At 44.3% G+C, this 18,128-nt stretch overlaps 1 protein-coding gene across 4 annotated transcripts in view; it reads left to right on the top strand.

Annotated features, from left to right (window-relative positions):
- Positions 1 to 2,080: 2,080 nt before the first annotated feature.
- mpp2b (MAGUK p55 scaffold protein 2b) overlaps positions 2,081 to 18,128 on the top strand; it is a gene marked incomplete at its 5' end in the record, with an annotated part of 42,961 nt that continues 26,913 nt past the window's right edge. For 2 of the 4 annotated variants that reach the window (XM_084147869.1, XM_084147868.1), the window contains one exon: positions 2,081 to 2,111. In XM_084147869.1, coding sequence (XP_084003995.1) covers positions 2,081 to 2,111 — 31 coding nt within the window. Of the gene's footprint in view, positions 2,112 to 4,340; positions 4,426 to 18,128 lie in introns of those variants that run through there. The other 2 variants (XM_084147867.1, XM_084147866.1) reach the window with 1 other exon arrangement.

The following is an 18,128-nucleotide window of genomic DNA, read 5'->3' as shown; positions in this document are numbered from 1 at the left end:
TGCAAGGGGGGCCAGTATGAAAAAAATGTATGCACTCACTAACTGTACGTCATTCTGGATAAGAGCTTCTGCTAAATGACTAAAATGTAAAAAATTTATGATGACACTCTAATGGATCCAAGACACCTAGCTTATGTAATAACAAACCTATTAAAAAGATATATCAGAGACCTGTAAATGACTGTATAGAAATGGAAACGCTACCCTCTCTGAGATTATGTGGGCTAATCCTGTTGTCGTCCGTCCCCCTGTTTGTGTGGCCCTGGCCAAGTGTCAGTATTTCTCTCCACTACAGCTGGGCTCTTCTCTTAATTGGTTAGCAGTGTGGAGAGATGATGATTGCAGGCCTGCGCTGTGAGCATGATGTCATAGCAGCTGTGGTGTAGGTGTGGCCTCGGCTCAGTATGACAGAGAACATGGGACTTTGGAGGCAGAGACAATGGATGGTTGGGTGTGTGTGTGTGTGTGTGAGTGTGTGTGTGTGTGTGTGGGGGGGGGGCAAGATCACACCAAAAGACAAAGCAGTTCACACAATCAATAAAAAAGACCTACCAGGAACATTGAACTCTACAAACCCTGATCTCTGTTGTAGAATCTAATGCTACTATTGTACATTCATATACCCTTATTATTTAGATTGGAAAGTGCTTTATTAAGGCTTAATCGCTTGATTGCAATTTCATCAGTTTTCATAATAGGCTAAGAAAACGATATCATTTGATGTGCAGCGTCAGTGCAATCGGCTTGACTCCTAAGCTGCCTGTATACTTTTAACAAGCTCTGTAATTTGTGTGTGTGTGCGTGTTTGTTTGTGTCTATGTGTGAGAGAGCAACTGTGTGTGTGTGTGCGTCTGTGTGTGCTTTATCATGTGTGTGCGTGCGTGTGTGCTCTGTCATTTCCCAGTGCAAACACCGGAGGGCTGGGGAGGGCTGGGGAGGGCTGGGGAGGGCTGGGGAGGGCTGGGGAGGGCTGGGAAGGGAGGGATAAGCTGTGGGGACTGGTGTGAATGTTTTAAGAGCCAGATCTGCATAGATCAGAGTTATGCAAAGCCCTGGGCAGTGGTAGAGTACATCTCACACTCTGGGTTTCAGTATGTTTCAATGGTACAGCAGGAACTACAATTCGAGCTTCGGCCTGTTTAAGTGTTAATGTGGTGGTAATCTACTCATCTGCACAGACACACATTTTTTAGATGATGATTGTGCTTTGTGCTTTATACTGTAAGAAGTGTGTGTGTGTGTGTCTGTGTGTCTCTGGATGAGGGGGTTGAATGATAGACTTTCCCTCCTATTTGGCTGCCACCCCTTCACCCTGACCACAGTCTGCAGTATATTGTCATGGCAACCAGGAATTAACATCCTTGGATACTGTTCTCCCTCATCGACTTCTCTTTTTCCACCTTTGTTCCATCTCCATTCTCTCTCTCTCTCGTCTCTCACACACTCCCGTCTCACTCACCTCTTCAATCCGTCGCTACTTGTCCTTGATCTCGCACTGCTGTAATGTAATGCAATTCTTTAAATCTTCTTTGCAAATCTATCAGCAAACTATTTATTTAGCCCATGTCTGAAGTTGTTGAGCCTCTCTAGCCAGTTCCTGACGACATTAGGCCTAATGCCAATGGGTTCAATCAGATGCCTTAACGATCCTCTCCAAGCTAGTACAACATCTTATCCTGCCCACTCACTTACTGTAGCCAACCTCTCTAACTAGCGATAGTAGACTTCGTGGAAACTGAGTTGGACAGTGTGGGTGTTACCTATAATTAGACACTGACAACAGGAGAATGGGCATGTGTGGGCATGGGAAACTATACTGGGACTGGGTGGGTGTAAATAACATGAGGGAGAACTCCCTCAGTCTCCCTCTACTGCTCTTTGTCAGCTTCTCTTATCCTCCCTCCCTCCTCTTGGTCCATTTCTCCAGTTTGGGGTTTGAGGTTGGTCATATTCATAACTGATCAATAATTAATGTGTGTTTACCATGTTCTTCTCCTTCTTTTTCCCCTCTCTCATTCTCTCTCTCCAGTTGACCTAACAAGATTCAGAGAAGAGGATTTGGGAAGACCAGATTTCCAAAATGCCCGTGGCATCAGCCAGCTCAGACTCTGGTAAGTGGCTTGGCCTCACCGTGACAGAGAGATAGAAAGAGACAGAGACAGAGAGAGAGAGAAAGAGGGGTGAAAAGTGTGTCTGTGTCTGTGTGTGTGTATATGTATGTGTGTGTGTGTTTGTATGTGTGTGCGTATGTGTGAGAGAGAGAGAGAGAGAGAGAGAGAGAGAGAGAGAGAGAGAGAGAGAGGGGTAGTGATCCAAAGTTTTAACCGTGGACAGGTTTTAACCTTGGGTGAGGTGAGCGAGAAAGAGAGAGGGTGAGAGCGAAAAAGAGGGTGAGGGAGAGAGGGATGTTTCAACCTTCTCTGATGAATGAAACTGGATGACTGACCCCCCACTCCAGCATATTTCCACATAACATGAGAGGGATGGAAGAGAAATGATGGAGGGACAGAGATAAAGCGTTAAAGTAGGAAAGAGAGAGAGAGAGAGAGAGAGAGTAGGGAGGGACAGTTTATCACGTGGGGCCCTGCAAGATATCTCCACTCGCACTAATGATGTGCCTAATGGAACAGTGAATTCGGACTCCAACTCAGATTTATCAGTCTGGCTGTCTGGAAGAATCTGTCTGTTATTAGCCCTCACTACTCTCCAATGGAGGCACACTGACCTTGGTGCATGCCCCCCGACGAGACTTCTCTAGTGGGTGTTAGTGTTGGGGTGAGATGGGGGTTTGGTCGTTTTGGGATTGGGTGATGAGCATTATTAACTCTTCAAATAAATGCTTTAAATTCCCTGATTGTTTGGCCAGGCTTTGTACCTGCTTTGTGGGCTGATTTATGTGTTTGCTATTGGACAGGGAGAGGGAGTGGGAGAAGGACATTGACAAGGACAAGGACACAGACAGACTTGGACAGACACATACACAAGGACAAAGACAGAGACAATAAGATCATATACATGTATCTAACCACTGGGAGGGCAAGTGAAGGAGAGAGAGATGGAGGAGAGGGAAAATCCTCTTATTTGAAGTGTTTTCACCAATGGTTGGCTGACTCAATGTATTACCGGAAGTTTTATGGCGTCTGATGTGCAGTAGATGTATCTCAGGAGTTTGAGCTGGCGAGGAGAGGAGGGGAATTTAGATTTATGGCAGTTCAACTCCCCTGAGATATTGAATGTGCATTAAATCTGTTTTTAGAAATGGCCCGCATGTCAATCTCTATTTGTAAACTAGCCAAGGGAGAGGTCTCATTGACTGACGTTTTCAGTAACCTAGAATAAATTGTGCCTCGAAACAATTTCATGTCTCCTGGTTATCAAAAATGGTTGCATTTAATATTATGGATATTTTTTGGCACTGATATGCAGCCGGATACAATTACACTTTTATTTGTATTGCACTCAGTCAATGAAGCCGTAATGTTTTTATGTGTACTGCTTCGTGAGCAAAATGCTAATAGATAGCTACAGCCACAATAAAGTGCACAGAGAAGGTTAGAAATAGTTTATTGAGTTTCATAGCTTTCCCAGTCTCTCTTATTACTTGGATTTTGGCTACGTGTCAATTCTCCACCCTTTTCCAGAAGCGTGCATTGCACAGTCCTGTCATGAATTTAAAAGTATAGGATTGGTTGGAAGGAGTTTTCATCATTGTTAAATTAATGTGGAGAATCCGGACACAGCCAATGTGTGGTGAACCATGATGATGTCACTAAACAGGAAGGAAGTTCTTGATATAAGCGCCAATCAGAAGATTCCTCCCTCAGCCCCCAAGCTCTCCCTCCCTCTCAACACACACGGTAGTGGCTAGTAGAATATCATTGTGCCTTGCCTCACCCTTCCTTTCCAAGCATCACACCTCCCTTGTGAGATGCATCACTCTACCCTCCCCCTCTTTCCCCCCTCTATTTCTCTCTGGCCCCTTCCTCTCTCCTCTGAGAGGCTTCCGTTCAGTGGGAGTAGGCTCAGTCATCCTTGGCAGCTCTCAGGAGCTGCAGGTATTGAGAGAGAGAGAGAGAGAGAGAGAGAGAGAGAGAGAGAGAGAGAGAGAGAGAGAGAGAGAGAGAGAGAGAGAGAGAGAGAGAGAGAGAGAGAGAGAGTGAGAGAGAGAGAGAGAGAGAGAGAGAGAGAGAGAGAGAGAGAGAGAGAAGAGAGAGAAGAGAGAGAGAGAGAGAGAGAGAGAGAGAGAGAGAGAGAGGGAGGAGCTTTTCTCAGGAGCTTGTCTCAGGTGTGAGTGTGTGAGTCGTCGCTAGGTGTGTGTCGTGGTGGTGTGTGTGTACCACATGGCTGGCAGCCTGTTTGGAAGGTTCTCCCTGGAGGAGGAGGACTCTGTCATGTCCCTGGAGTGCCTGGAGCTCAGTGGGGAAGGTAAGGACAGGCGGCTGGGGTGATGCTGATGGTGATGGGGGTCATAGAAAGGATGAGGGTTTTAATGGTTTATCTATGGTGAAAGGATGAGGGTTTTAATGGTTTATCTATGGTGAAAGGGTGAGGGTTTTAATGGTTTATCTATGGTGAAAGGATGAGGGTTTAATGGTTTATCTATGGTGAAAGGATGAGGGTTTTAATGGTTTATCTATGGTGAAAGGATGAGGGTTTTATTTGTTTATCTATGGTGAAAGGATGAGGGTTGAACTCTGTTGATAGGGGTCATAGATAGGATGAGGGTTTTGACTCTGTGGTTCATCTATGGTGAAGGGATGAGGGTTTGGATTCTATGGTTCAGCTATGTTTGGACGTGTTCCACTTACTCCTTGTATGTATTGGTCTAGAACTAGAAGTGAAGTGTGGTTGTGAGAATTATGACCTATCTGGGAGAAACAAGGGAGACAAATGAGTACTCAAGGCAATAGGGTGTGGATGTGCGAGACTCATTGCTAAGGTGTGAAACTGTATAACAGCGGAATCTCAAGCATACAATAATAATATGCCATTTAGCAGACGCTTTTATCCAAAGCGACTTGCAGTCATGTGCGCATACATTTTTACGTATGGGTGGTCCCGGGGATCGAACCCACTACCCTGGCGTTACAAGCGCCATGCTCTACCAATTGAGCTACAGAGGACCACATATGGGACTACTTATCATTTTTCATTTTGTATGGTATTCCTGTCCTTAATTTGACCATTGATCAAGTGGAATTATTACATACTGGCTAAACTAATGTATGTATCGATCCAGTGTCCCTTATGACTGAAGGAAAATGAGAGAGTGCATAGAGAGAAAACATGTACTACTTTACACAAAGCCCTCATATAGCCATAGAAATATAATCAATCTATTTGATTCTATTTCTATGATAATAACCATTATACTCTTTATGACAAATATGGCTGCCCGTAACAGTAAATGGCCGTGTGTTACAATAACCAGAAGATAGATAGTGACAGCCTCCCATAGAACAAAGCTGAATGATAATACATTGATAATACTGTATGTGCTCTCAGTGTGTGGGGCAAGTGCTCTTGTAGATTCTATCCATAATTGATGGTGGTGTTACAAATTGCATTTATTGCATACTTTACTGCATCCGTGTCCATGCTGTTCACATTGATTGTTGTTTGTCATACTATTCAACATTATGTTCAGTCAGTGAAATCACAGCCGCTAAGGAAATGTATCACTGTACAAATGGATAGTGGTTGAAATGGAACATGAAGGGAAATGGGATACCTAGTCAGTTGCACAACTGAATGCATTGAAGCTTTCACAGGATGTACTCGAATCATATGCCTTTGCTAGACAAAATGTTGCGTCAACGATCATAATATGTCATTATATAATATACATTATAGAAACAGCAAGAGAGAGAGGTGAATGAGGAATGAATAAGATAACGCTTGTGGTACGTACTGCTGTACAACACAGTGCGGTCGAGATGTATCTCCTAATACCATTTGACGTGACAGACAAGACAGTCTGTCAGTACATTCACATTAGTCCTTCATTGACGAGCTCCCTCCTACCCGGTGCATTGTGTATTCTCTATTATGAGGTTATTCCTATGCAACAGTGCGCTTCTCAGAGCGTCCCAACCTTCAAATAACATCCCTCTCTGGACCAGGACCTGTCAGATGAATGCTCAATAAGTAATGTCCCAGGAAAGAGATCATTGCTAATGTCCCAAATGGCACCCTATTCCCTATATAGTGCACTACTAACCATAGGACTCTGGTCAGAAGTTGCTTACCATAAAGGGAATAGTGTGCCATTGAGGACGCACCCATCATCAACACCATTGATGATGAGTAAGGGGAGTTTTCGTGTATGACGAGGCTGTGTGGTGCCATAGAATGGTGACTGCTGAGTGCATTCTTTCTGAGTGAATTGGACTCACTGTGATGGTCTTACATCCTGATTTGATTATGTGGTTTGGTAATGCTAACAATAATACCTGGGTTTTATATAGCCATTTTCAAAGACCCAAAGATGGTTGGTTTGGTGACACAATGGTGACATCTTCCATCTCTGTCATGTTATCTCATGTCATATTGCTATTGAAATGTTATTATAAACTGGGTGGTTGATGCCCTGAATGCTGATTGGCTGACAGCCGGGGTATATTTAAGCAATAAGGCCCGAGGGGGTGTGCTATATGGCCAATATACCACGGCTAAGGGCTGTATCCAGGCACTCTGCGTTGCGTCGTGCTTAAGAACAGCCCTTAGCTGTGCTATATTGGCCATATACCACAACCCCTCGGGCCGTATTGCTTAAATATACCACGGCTGTCAGCCAATCAGCATTCAGGGCATCAACCACCCAGTATGACTACAAAGTATGACTACTCCACACATTTGTCTTTGTTTCTTTCCTGACAGCCATCATATAATAGGCCTGTTGTTCCATTCCTGTCATCTTTTCCTGGACATACTACGATTCAATATAATGGGAGGTGCAAGAGTGAAATGTCACTAAATATCACTGGTTGTTGTCTGGACTGATGACCTTCAGCTTGGTAATGAGGTTGGAGCCCTTCTGAGGCACGCAGACTGGGAGCAACGACCATCACCATGGTTTCAATGGCTGCTATACTGTAGGCCCTTCAGAGGGTTTGTTGTGCTCTCAACAGGGAAGGGGGTTTGGTAATATCTGACTGTCAGGAGGTGTTACACACATATATTGTATACTTGCATTAGACACAGGCACATGCATGCACACATGAACACACAAATGTATGCAAATACACACACACTGCATGCACACGCACTGTATGCAAAAATCAGCCCAAATCAATTGTCTTAACAGTAAACTTACTGTGTCACTGTGTGAATGTTGATTTCAACTCTGAAATCTACAAACTAGAACTCTGTTCACACACTAGGCTGGCTCAATTTATAATACAATACCTTGTGTTGGATGACATTTTGGATTCTATTTGATGTAGCCTAGATCTCAATTGACATTAAAATGACTAAAACAAAATCAAAACTGTCTAGAAATGATAATGAACCTACATTTATAGTCTCCTCACTCTGTCCAGCTTGCTAACAGTCATGGAAGCGAGCGCTAGACAGTCAGGGACCATCGAAAATTGAAAAAGCGATTTTTTTAGGCAAATTGTAACGGCAAGGAAATATAATACATTTTAAATGTTGCCCTCCAGCCCTCGGTGAAGACCGAATTCGTCCCGTGGGGAAATTGAGTTTGACACCCCTGACCTAAACCATCTAAACTAGAACTATGCTGGTCTATACTGTTTTTTTCAGCAGGGAGGACAAGCTATTGATTAAAAGTGCATGTTCCATCATAAATTGTTCATCAGTTACAGATCACTCAGGAATAAGCTCCACTCCAAGACATTTACTGAATATTGTCTACTGACACTCATCTTTACCTGAGGCCTTAGTTTAATTACACAACTCTGTAGGAAAGCAGGGGAAATTATTATATTACAGTTTCATATCTCTGTCAAATGTAATGTTTTAAAGTTCTTACTCCCGATAGGTAATCTAGGCGAATTTGTCAGTCATTGTCAATGTGGAATTTATTTGATTTATAAATCGCTCCTAAGCAGTGCACTCACTTAAAAAAAGCCATTTAACAGCAATTACTTACAGTCATATCAAACACCTCATTGATTTACTTAGAGGGAGCAAAGTCGAAGAGGATTTCAGGGAAACTACCCATATAGCTTACAGAAACACTACCTGTTAAGACCCTCGAGACATGCCAGTATGAATTACTGAGTAGTCCTTTAGCACATTCAAATCCCACATTTTGGCTGTCTTCAAATGCTTTATCTCTAGACATCATTAGTCTGTATTTCCTACATCCTTCAAACCTCTACAAAACCAATATCCACTGTACATCCTGTTGTTATTGTCAGGCGCTCCATAGGGGAGTGTGTATGTGTGTGTGTGTGTGTGTGTGTGTGTGTGTGTGTGTGTGTGTGTGTGTGTGTGTGTGTGTGTGTGTGTGTGTGTGTGTGTGTGTGTGTGTGTGTGTGTGTGTGTGTGTGTGTGTGTGTGTGTGTGTGTGTGTGTGTGTGTGTGTGTGTGTGTGTGTGTGTGTGCGTGTGTGTGCATGCATGCACTAGGAAATGGCCCTGTGTAGCTCAGTTGGTAGAGCAAGGCGCTTGCAACGCCAGGGTTGTGGGTTCGATTCCCACGGGGGGCCAGTATGAAAATGTATGCACTCACTAACTGTAAGTCGCTCTGGAGAAGAGCGTCTGCTAAATGACTGAAATGTAAAACCAGTGTCTGCTCCTCTGTGCCCGGATCTGTATGTACTTTAGCCAACCCCTCTGACATATGTATGGCAAGACAACGACAGACAGATCTCAGACCAGTATATTCCCTATGTGGATTCACTACACAACAAAAACACCCACATCCCCTGTCTCCCTCACTGGAGCTGTAGTGCTCCATAGCAACCGGTTGCCTCCACTAATGCTGAGGTTAATGTTCCCCTCTGTGGTCCTGAAGCAGTAACCTAACGTAGCAGGTGTAAAAATGTCAGTTCTTTCTTTCCGGTCCTGACGAGAGAAAAAAAAACTGTCGGCGGAGGTTATCTTCTGCACTGTTGAACCAATCCAGTAAATGTGGAGGAGGAGTTAAGATGGAGTGTTGCCTTGTTAACGTCCAAAAGCGGAAGTCGTGTCACAGACTCTCTTTCCATTTCCCCTGAAACCGTATGCATCCGGTTGTGATAATCCCGCAGAGGGTGCCGAACCACAAACAATAAGAACTTTGATTGTTTCGGTGATGTGCAACATTGGTGCTTTAATTGCAGCTCTTTTTAGAGGTGACCTCACCGCATAGCATGAGAATGCATGAGTGGGTGTGTAACTCAAGGTAGTCCCCTTTCCCTATTATATTCTGAGCTATTTTCAGGTTTAAAGACGTCTACCAGTTTCTCTAAAGCAAACAGAGGTTATTACAACCGTTATTACATCCGGTTGTATGGTTTTCGTTGTGGGACCTTAACGGCTTCCCGATGAGATCAACTGAAGCTTAGCAGTCAAAGGCTGGTCACCTGTGGCCTCATGGTGCTGTTTTGGGTGAAAACGGACAAGGAGGGAGCATTCTTTGACGTAGTTTTACCTTTTGTGATGGGGTAGCCGCCAAGCCTCCGTCTGTCTGCCATCTTAGGCTGTTAATAAAGCCAGTGGAATGTGGTAATCTTGCTGACTGCTCTACACACTTATACAGGGCGCAACTTTGGTTTTGGAAGTGGGGGGGGACAACATTATTTTATTATTTTAATTTTTTTAATCCAGTCGGATAAACACACCAAATAGCCTTCCTGACGCTCGGAGCAGTTGCCTCATTTTGTATCACATTCCAATAATAAAACTTGGGGGGACAAAAATGCAATTTCAGAATATGGGGGGACATGTCCCCCCCGTCCCCAGTGAAAGTTGCACCCCTGCTCTTATTTTTTTTAAAGGGTTATTCGGCTGTCCCTATAGGATAACCATTTTTTATTCCAGGAAGAACCCTTTTGGGTTCCATGTAGAACCCTCTGTGGAAAGGGTTCTACATGGATCCCAAAAGGGTTCTACCTGGAACCAAAAAGGGTTATTCAAAGAGTTCTGCTATGGTGACATCTCTGTGGAAAGGGTTCTACATGGAACCCAAAAGGGTTCTACCTGGAAACAAAAGGGTTCTACCTGTTGTTGAGCCTTGCGCTTCAACGCTCTTAGTTGTTGCAGAAATTGACCCACTATACTGTTTACTTTCTGCATCTATGTCATATCGCTGAGTCTGTCTTTAAACTGTAATTCAAAGCAACACTGTAATAGTTGATTATTGTACAAATGCTTGCGTTTTTGACTGTTTTTACTGTGTATATCAACTGTGGGATAGAGATAAATGAGTACTTCTTTAGCGTGGTTGAAACTATTATTCTTGGCAATGGTAGCTGGACACAGTTCATAGGGGAGGATTTCATAGTAACCGGTCCCCTAGTAATTTAATATTCTGCATAAAGATTATACTGCTTTTTAATTTGAATCACAATAGCATGCATTACACAGTGTCACACCCTGGCTCTGGGGACTCTATATGTTGAGCCAGGGTGTGTAGATTCTATGTGTTGGTGTTCTGTGTTGTAGATTCTAGTTGTTGAATTTCTATGTTGGCCAGAGTGGTTCTCAATCAGAGGCAACGAGTGTCAGCTGTTGCTGGTTGTCTCTGATTGGGAACCACATTTAGACAGGCTGTTTTCCCACAGTAGTTGTGGGATCTTGTTCCTTTTGGTTTGTACCGTAGGACTGCACGTATCGTTTGTTGTTTTGTTCGTGTTATCACTATTAATAAAAATAGTATGTTTGCCTTCAACGCTGCGCCTTGGTCCACTCACTATAACGATTGTGACACACAGATTCTGCAGGTCATATACTATGGGAAAGGGATCATCTGAACTAATACTGACATCTAAACCTACATATGTTGGTGAACTTCTGACGTGTACTCTTCTTATACAACTCTTTTATTGTAGTGTAGGTCAGGGAAAGTGAGCGAGGCAACCCAATCTGGCAACTGACACAGAACAGCAAGGCAGTGAGACACAAGAAGGAGGCCATGTTGGATTTGTAAAAATACAACAATGGCAGCAGTAACCAACATACACACTGTTGAATAGGGACATTATTCTCTTGTCGCGTTACATTTACATTTACATCATTTAGCAGACGCTCTTATCCAGAGCGACTTACAAATTGGTGCATTCAACTTATGATAGCCAGTGGGACAACCACCTTTATTTTTTATTTTATTTTTTATGGGGGGTGGGGGAAGAAGGATTACTTTATACTATTCCAGGTATTCCTTAAAGAGGTAGGGTTTCAAGTGTCTTTGGAAGGTGGTCAGTGACTCCGCTGTCCTGGCGTCGTGGGGGAGCTTGTTCCACCATTGGGGTGCCAGAGCAGCGAATAGCTTTGACTGGGCTGAGCGGGAACTGTGCTTCCGTAGAGGTAGGGGAGCTAGCAGGCCAGAGGTGGATGAACGTAGTGCCCTCGTTTGGGTGTAGGATCTGATCAGAGCCTGAAGGTAAGGAGGTGCCGTTCCCCTCACTGCTCCGTAGGCAAGCACCATGGTCTTGTAGTAGATGCGAGCCTCAACTGGAAGCCAGTGGAGTGTGTGGAGGAACGGGGTGACATGAGAGAACTTGGGAAGGTTGAAAACCAGACGGGCTGCAGCGTTCTGGATAAGTTGTAGGGGTTTAATGGCAAAGGCAGGGAGCCCAGCCAACAGCGAGTTGCAGTAATCCAGACGGGAGATGACAAGTGCCTGGATTAGGACCTGTGCCACTTTCTGTGTAAGGTAGGGTCGTACTCTGCGAATGTTGTAGAGAATGAACCTGCAGGATCGGGTCACCGCTTTAATGTGAGCGGAGAATGACAGGGTGTTGTCCAGGGTCATGCCAAGGTTCTTTGCACTCTGGGAGGAGGACACAATGGAGTTGTCAACCGTGATAGCGAGATCATGGAGCGGTCAGTCCTTCCCCGGGAGGAAGAGCAGCTCCGTCTTGCCGAGGTTCAGCATGAGGTGGTGATCCGACATCCACACTAAAATGTCTGCCAGACATTCAGAGATGCGATTCACCACCTGGTTATCAGAAGGGGGAAAGGAGAAAATTAATTGTGTGTTGTCTGCGTAGCAATGATAGGAGAGACCATATGCGGATATGACAGAGCCAAGTGACTTGGTGTATAGAGAGAATAGGAGAGGGCCTAGAACTGAGCCCTGGGGGACACCAGTGGTGAGAGCACGTGGTGCGGAGACAGATTCTCGCCACGCCACCTGGTAGGAGCGACCTGTCAGGTAGGACGCAATCCAAGAGTGAGCAGCGCCGGGAATGCCCAACTCGGAGAGGGTGGAGAGGAGGATCTGATGGTTCACAGTATCAAAGGCAGCGGATAGGTCTAGAAGGATAAGAGCAGAGGAGAGAGAGTTAGCTTTAGCAGTGCGGAGAGCCTCCGTGACACAGAGAAGAGCAGTCTCAGTTGAATGACCAGTCTTGAAACCAGACTGGTTTGGATCAAGAAGGTCATTCTGAGAGAGATAGCAGGAGAGTTGGCTAGAGACTCTAACCCTAGGAAGCTCTTTGCCACCTTCTCCTCCCTGCTGAATCCTCCTCCTCCTCCCCCTCCATCCTCCCTCTCTGTGGATGACTTCGTCAACCATTTTGAAAAGAAGGTTGACGACATCCGATCCTCATTTATTAAGTCAAATGACACCGCTGGTCCTGCTCACACTGCCCTACCCTATGCTTTGACTTCTTTCTCCCCTCTCTCCAGATGAAATCTTGCGACTTGTGACGGCCGGCCGCCCAACAACCTGCCCGCTTGACCCTATCCCCTCCTCTCAGTGTGAGCAGGACCAGCGGTGTCATTTGACTTAATATATGAGGATCGGATGTCGTCAACTTTCTTTTCAAAATGGTTGACGAAGTCATCCACAGAGAGGGAGGAGGGAGGGGGAGGAGGAGGTGGATTCAGCAGGGAGGAGAAGGTGGCAAAGAGCTAGGGTTAGAGGCAGAGGCTTGAAATTTAGAGTGGTAGAAAGTGGCTTTAGCAGCGGAAACAGAGGAAGAGAATGTAGAGAGGAGGGAGTGAAAAGATGACAGGTCCGCAGGGAGTCTAATTTTCCTCCATTTCCGCTCGGCTGCCCGGAGCCCTCTTCTGTGAGCTCGCAATGAGTCGTCAAGCCACGGAGCAGGAGGGGAGGACCGAGCTGGCCGGGAGGATAGGGGACATAGAGTCAAAAGATGCAGAAAGGGAGGAGAAGAGGGTTGAGGAGGCAGAATCAGGAGATCGGAGGGAGAAGGATTTAGCAGAGGGAAGAGATGATAGGATGGAAGAGGAGAGAGTAGCGGGAGAGAGAGAGCGAAGGTTGCGACGGCACATTACCATCTGAGTAGGGGCAGAGTGAGTAGTGAGAGCGAGAGAGAAAAGGATACAAAGTAGTGGTCGGAGACTTGTAGGGGAGTTGCAGTGAGATTAGTAGAAGAACAGCATCTAGTAAAGATGAGGTCAAGCGTATTGCCTGCCTTGTGAGTAGGGGGGACGGTGATATCGATTCAGCCAGTTCGCGTTCACACCTTCGCTCGTAATCTGCCAAGACAGCAAACATATTCCAAAAGCATGGCTAGGCTACTTATTTCCCCCCTCCGTTATTTAGCTCTCCTTCATATCTTACTCAAGCCATGTAAAGAGCCTACTGTGTAACGTTACATGATGTCAGCATTGTAGGAACTGATGGGAATAGGAATAATAATAAGCCATTTAGCAGACACTTTTATCCAAAGTGTGCATACATTTTTACGTATGGGTGGTCCGGGGATCGAACCCACTACCCTGGCGTTACAAGTGCCATGCTTCTACCAATTGAGCTACAGAGGACCAGGAGGGATTGCGAGGAGAGAGAGAGAGGATGAGAGAGGATGTGTGAGAGAGAGAGAGAGAGAGAGAGAGAGAGAGAGAGAGAGAGAGAGAGAGAGAGAGAGAGAGAGAGAGAGAGGAGAGAGAGAGAGAGAGAGAGAGAGAGAGAGAGAGAGAGAGAGAGAGAGAGAGAGAGAGAGAGAGAGAGAGAGAGAGAGAGAGAGAGAGAGAGAGAGAGAGAGAGAGAGAGAGAGAGAGAGAATGAGAGAAGCAAGGAAGGGCCCTGTAAACTAAAGTGTAAACAAACCCTGTGTGAAGCCGAAGTGGAGTAGTAGAACCGACGTTTCATGGGAAAGTGCAGAGTGGGCACACTGCGGTGGGTGTTGGTGATTAAAGAGAATTATGCAGGGCCTGGAAAAGCTGGGTCGGCATTTTGATCTGTTCTCTGCAACCTCCGCTCCAGATTTTGATCTGCAACCTCTGCTCCAGATCTCCAGATGACAGTAAGGGTTTAGGGGGAAGAGGAGAAGAGAGGATGAGGGGAGAAGGGGCGGGATAACAAGCTTTTACCACTGCACGCTACATCTAATTATTTGTTTAGGGGAGGCAGAGGGAGGCTGGGTTTTGTAATCATGGAGGGTCTTCCTTCCTTCCTCTTCCTTCCTTCCTTCCTGTCCCGGTGGAAACCAAGACCAGGCTGCATCTTTATGTTTTGCTATTTACATCTGTGGGTGGATGTGTTGAAACTGCAGAAGCTGTCTAGGATGAGTATAGCTACAGTAATATCTATATTATTGGGGAGAGGTCTGTAATGATAGGACAGATGTAAAAAAATGATAGGGAACGCAACACAAACCATGAATCAGTATCCTCTTGAAAATGAACAGTATTATTCTGACCATCAGGGATTTTGTGGTAACAGACCCTTTGTGTGTGTGTGAGATTCATCATAGATTCGTAGCACGTTTCTCTTAAAATGTGACATGCCTGAGGATTTGGAGTAGACTAGAGTGTGTGACTTCCATTTATTTTGACACAAGTCAAGGCTGTGTCTGATGTACAATGCATGACTGACCTCAGAGCTCTTTATAGCCTTACTGTGATTGTGTCTCTACAGTGAGTACAGAACTACTTGTAACTCTTGGCCATGATTCACACTGACCCTCATGTTGGAAAAGATGCACAACTTCTTTACTCTACTCTCCTCTTCTCTCTATATTTTATGTCATCTTACCCGTCTGTCTCACCAGAGCTATGGTGTTATGGACTAAGGTGGAGTTAGTAGAAGTTGCTCCTAGCCACTATTACAGGGTCAGATGTTCTCTTTCTTTATTGTTAAAAATAATCTTTATTAAAGTTGTTTTAATGTTTGATTTTACAAACAAAATAGATTAATTAATATAAATACAAATCTGTTTTCACATCAAAACATAGGTTCATTATTAGGCTACTTAACATCATTTGCATATTTCATAGTGTCCAGCTTTCTAATTCTTTTTAATTCCGTTTTGATTTGTTTACAAAAAATGTTTGAGGGGACAAAAAGTGATTTTATAGTCATCATACATCATCATACATCATCATACATCTTGTCCTCCAAATCTTATTGTTCACAATAGATGTGGTCCTCTGTAGCTCAGCTGGTAGAGCACGGCGCTTGTAACGCCAAGGTAGTGGGTTCGATCCCCGGGACCACCCATACACAAAAATGTATGCACTCATGACTGTAAGTCGCTTTGGATAAAAGCGTCTGCTAAATGGCATATTAATTAATAAAAATAATTAATAATTAATAATCTTTAGTGTTGTCATCCATGTGAGTATCAAAAACACGTGCCTCCCCCCTTGCTTGAGGAACAATAGAGGAGCAATAGAGAACAAAAGAGGAAAGGCCCACCCCCACACTTGTGATATTTCATGACTTACCTGGACCACCTATTGAGATGTGCCTTTTGTTAAGTAAATCAGGTGATAAATTAGCTGAAAACTGGAGTAGGACTTTAAGGGTTGGATCTGTTTTATAGTTTTTTACGGTCTCTGGTAGGGTAGGGTAATCATATCCTTGATCTGTGGTTATAAGAAAACAATATTATAGTGGGAGGCAGTAAATGATCCAGGGTCGTTGTGTCTCCAAATTTGCAGCACAGTCACTCCTAATGGAGGTGATTAAATTGATAAGCTGCGCTCTAGTTGGACAGGTCATCTCTGAGTTACATATCACGCCCTCATTAGGGAATGATGCCTCGTTAGCAAGTGATGACATGGGAAAAATAGCTCTAGTGCAGGGGTTCTCAAACCTTTTGGGGCCGGGGACCCCTTTTTATGATAGCAAATATATAATGGACCCCCTCATAATGAGAACACAACTCGAGTCAGGGGCGCAACTTTGGTTTTAGAAGTGGGGGGGGACATAATTATAATTTTTATCAAGTTGGATAAACACTCCAAACAGCCTACCCGACCGCTCGGAGGTGTCCGCATGGTGGTAAAGCACACCGTTGCCTCGTTTTGTATCACATTCCAATTATAAAACTGGAGGGGGAACAAAAATACAATTTCAGCATGTGGGGGGGACATGTCCCCCCGTCCCCAGTGAAAGTTGCACCCCTGACTTGAGTGACACAGAAAAAGCATACAAGGAGTTTTACTATGACTTTGGCAGTGCATGGCAGGACAAACCAAGTCTCGGGCCCTGGGAAGGAACATTTTAAAGGCCTGCCTCTTGGCATCGGAGAGAAAATGTTGCACATTTCCTGCAATTCTACAAATGTTGTCATGGGGCAGAGAGATTTTTTGTTGTTGCAGCTTTGAAGCTAATATCCTGCAATTCTACATATTTTGCCATGAGGCAGAGAGAAAATGTTGCAGTTTTAAAGTTTAAATTACAATGCATTTATGTTTGATAAAAAAACTGCAAATTTGGGAATACAATAAGTATTGAGTTAAAAATGTATAATTGGTGGAGTACTGCAGTGGATACCAATATACCCGTGAGCCTCCCAGGCCCATGATGCCCAAGGTTAAGAACCTAAATTGTAGATTAATGATATATAATGATATTACATTGTATTATTGTATTACACCCTTTAAACTTATTCCACGGATCCCTTGGCCAAAATGTGTTTAATCTGTTGTTGTTAGTAATATTCAGTAAAAAAATGTAATGCATATACACTACCGGTCAAAAGTTTTAGAACAGCTACTCATTCAAGGGTTTTTCTTTATTTTTACTATTTTCTACAGTCTTGAAGGACTTTCCACATATGCTGAGCACTTGTTGGCTGCTTTTCCTTCACTGCTTTTCCTTCACTTTCCAACTCATCCCAAACCATCTCAATTTGGTTGAGGTCGGGGGATTGTGAAGGCCAGGTCATCTGATGCAGCACTCCTTCACTCTCCTTCTTGGTAAAATAGCCCTTACACAGCCTGGAGGTGTGTTGGGTCATTGTCCTGTTGAAAAACAAATGATAGTCCCACTAAGCCCAAACCAAACCAGTGGTAGCCATGCTGGTTAAGTGTGCCTTGAATTCTAAATAAATCACAGACAGTGTCACCAGCAAAGCACCCCCACACCATAACACCTCCTCCTCCATGCTTTACAGTGAGAACCACACATGCAGAGATCATCCGTTCACCCACACCGCGTCTCACAAAGACAGGGTGGTTGAAACCAAAAATCTCAAATTTGGACTCCAGACCAAAGGACAACTTTCCACCGGTCTAATGTCCATTGCTCGTGTTTCTTGGCCCAAGCAAGTCTCTTCTTCTTATTGGTGTCCTTTAGTAGTGGTTTCTTTGCAGCAATTCGACCATGAGGCCTGATTCACACAGTCTCCTCTTAACAGTTGATGTTGAGATGTGTCTGTTACTTGAACTCTGTGAAGCATTTATTTTGGCTGCAATTTCTGAGGCTGGTAACTCTAATGAACTTATCCTCTGCAGCAGAGGTAACTCTGGGTCTTCCATTCCTGTGGCGGTCCTCGTGAGACCCAGTTTCATCATAGCGCTTGATTGTTTTTGCGACTGCACTTGTTCCGTATTGACTGACCTTCATGTCTTAAAGTAATGATGGACTGTCATTTCTCTTTGCTTATTTGAGCTGTACTTGCCATAATATGGACTTTGTCTTTTACCAAATAGGGCTATCTTCTGTATACCCCCCTACCTTGTCACAACACTACTGATTGGCTCAAATGCATTAAGAAGGAAATAAATTCCACAAATTAACTTTTAAGAAGGCAC

The sequence above is a fragment of the Coregonus lavaretus genome (assembly GCF_964263955.1).
Source record: "Coregonus lavaretus genome assembly, chromosome: 1".
Classification (NCBI taxonomy): domain Eukaryota; kingdom Metazoa; phylum Chordata; class Actinopteri; order Salmoniformes; family Salmonidae; genus Coregonus; species Coregonus lavaretus.
Note: the sequence above shows the minus strand (reverse complement) of the source record. Positions and strands in the feature narration are given on the sequence as shown.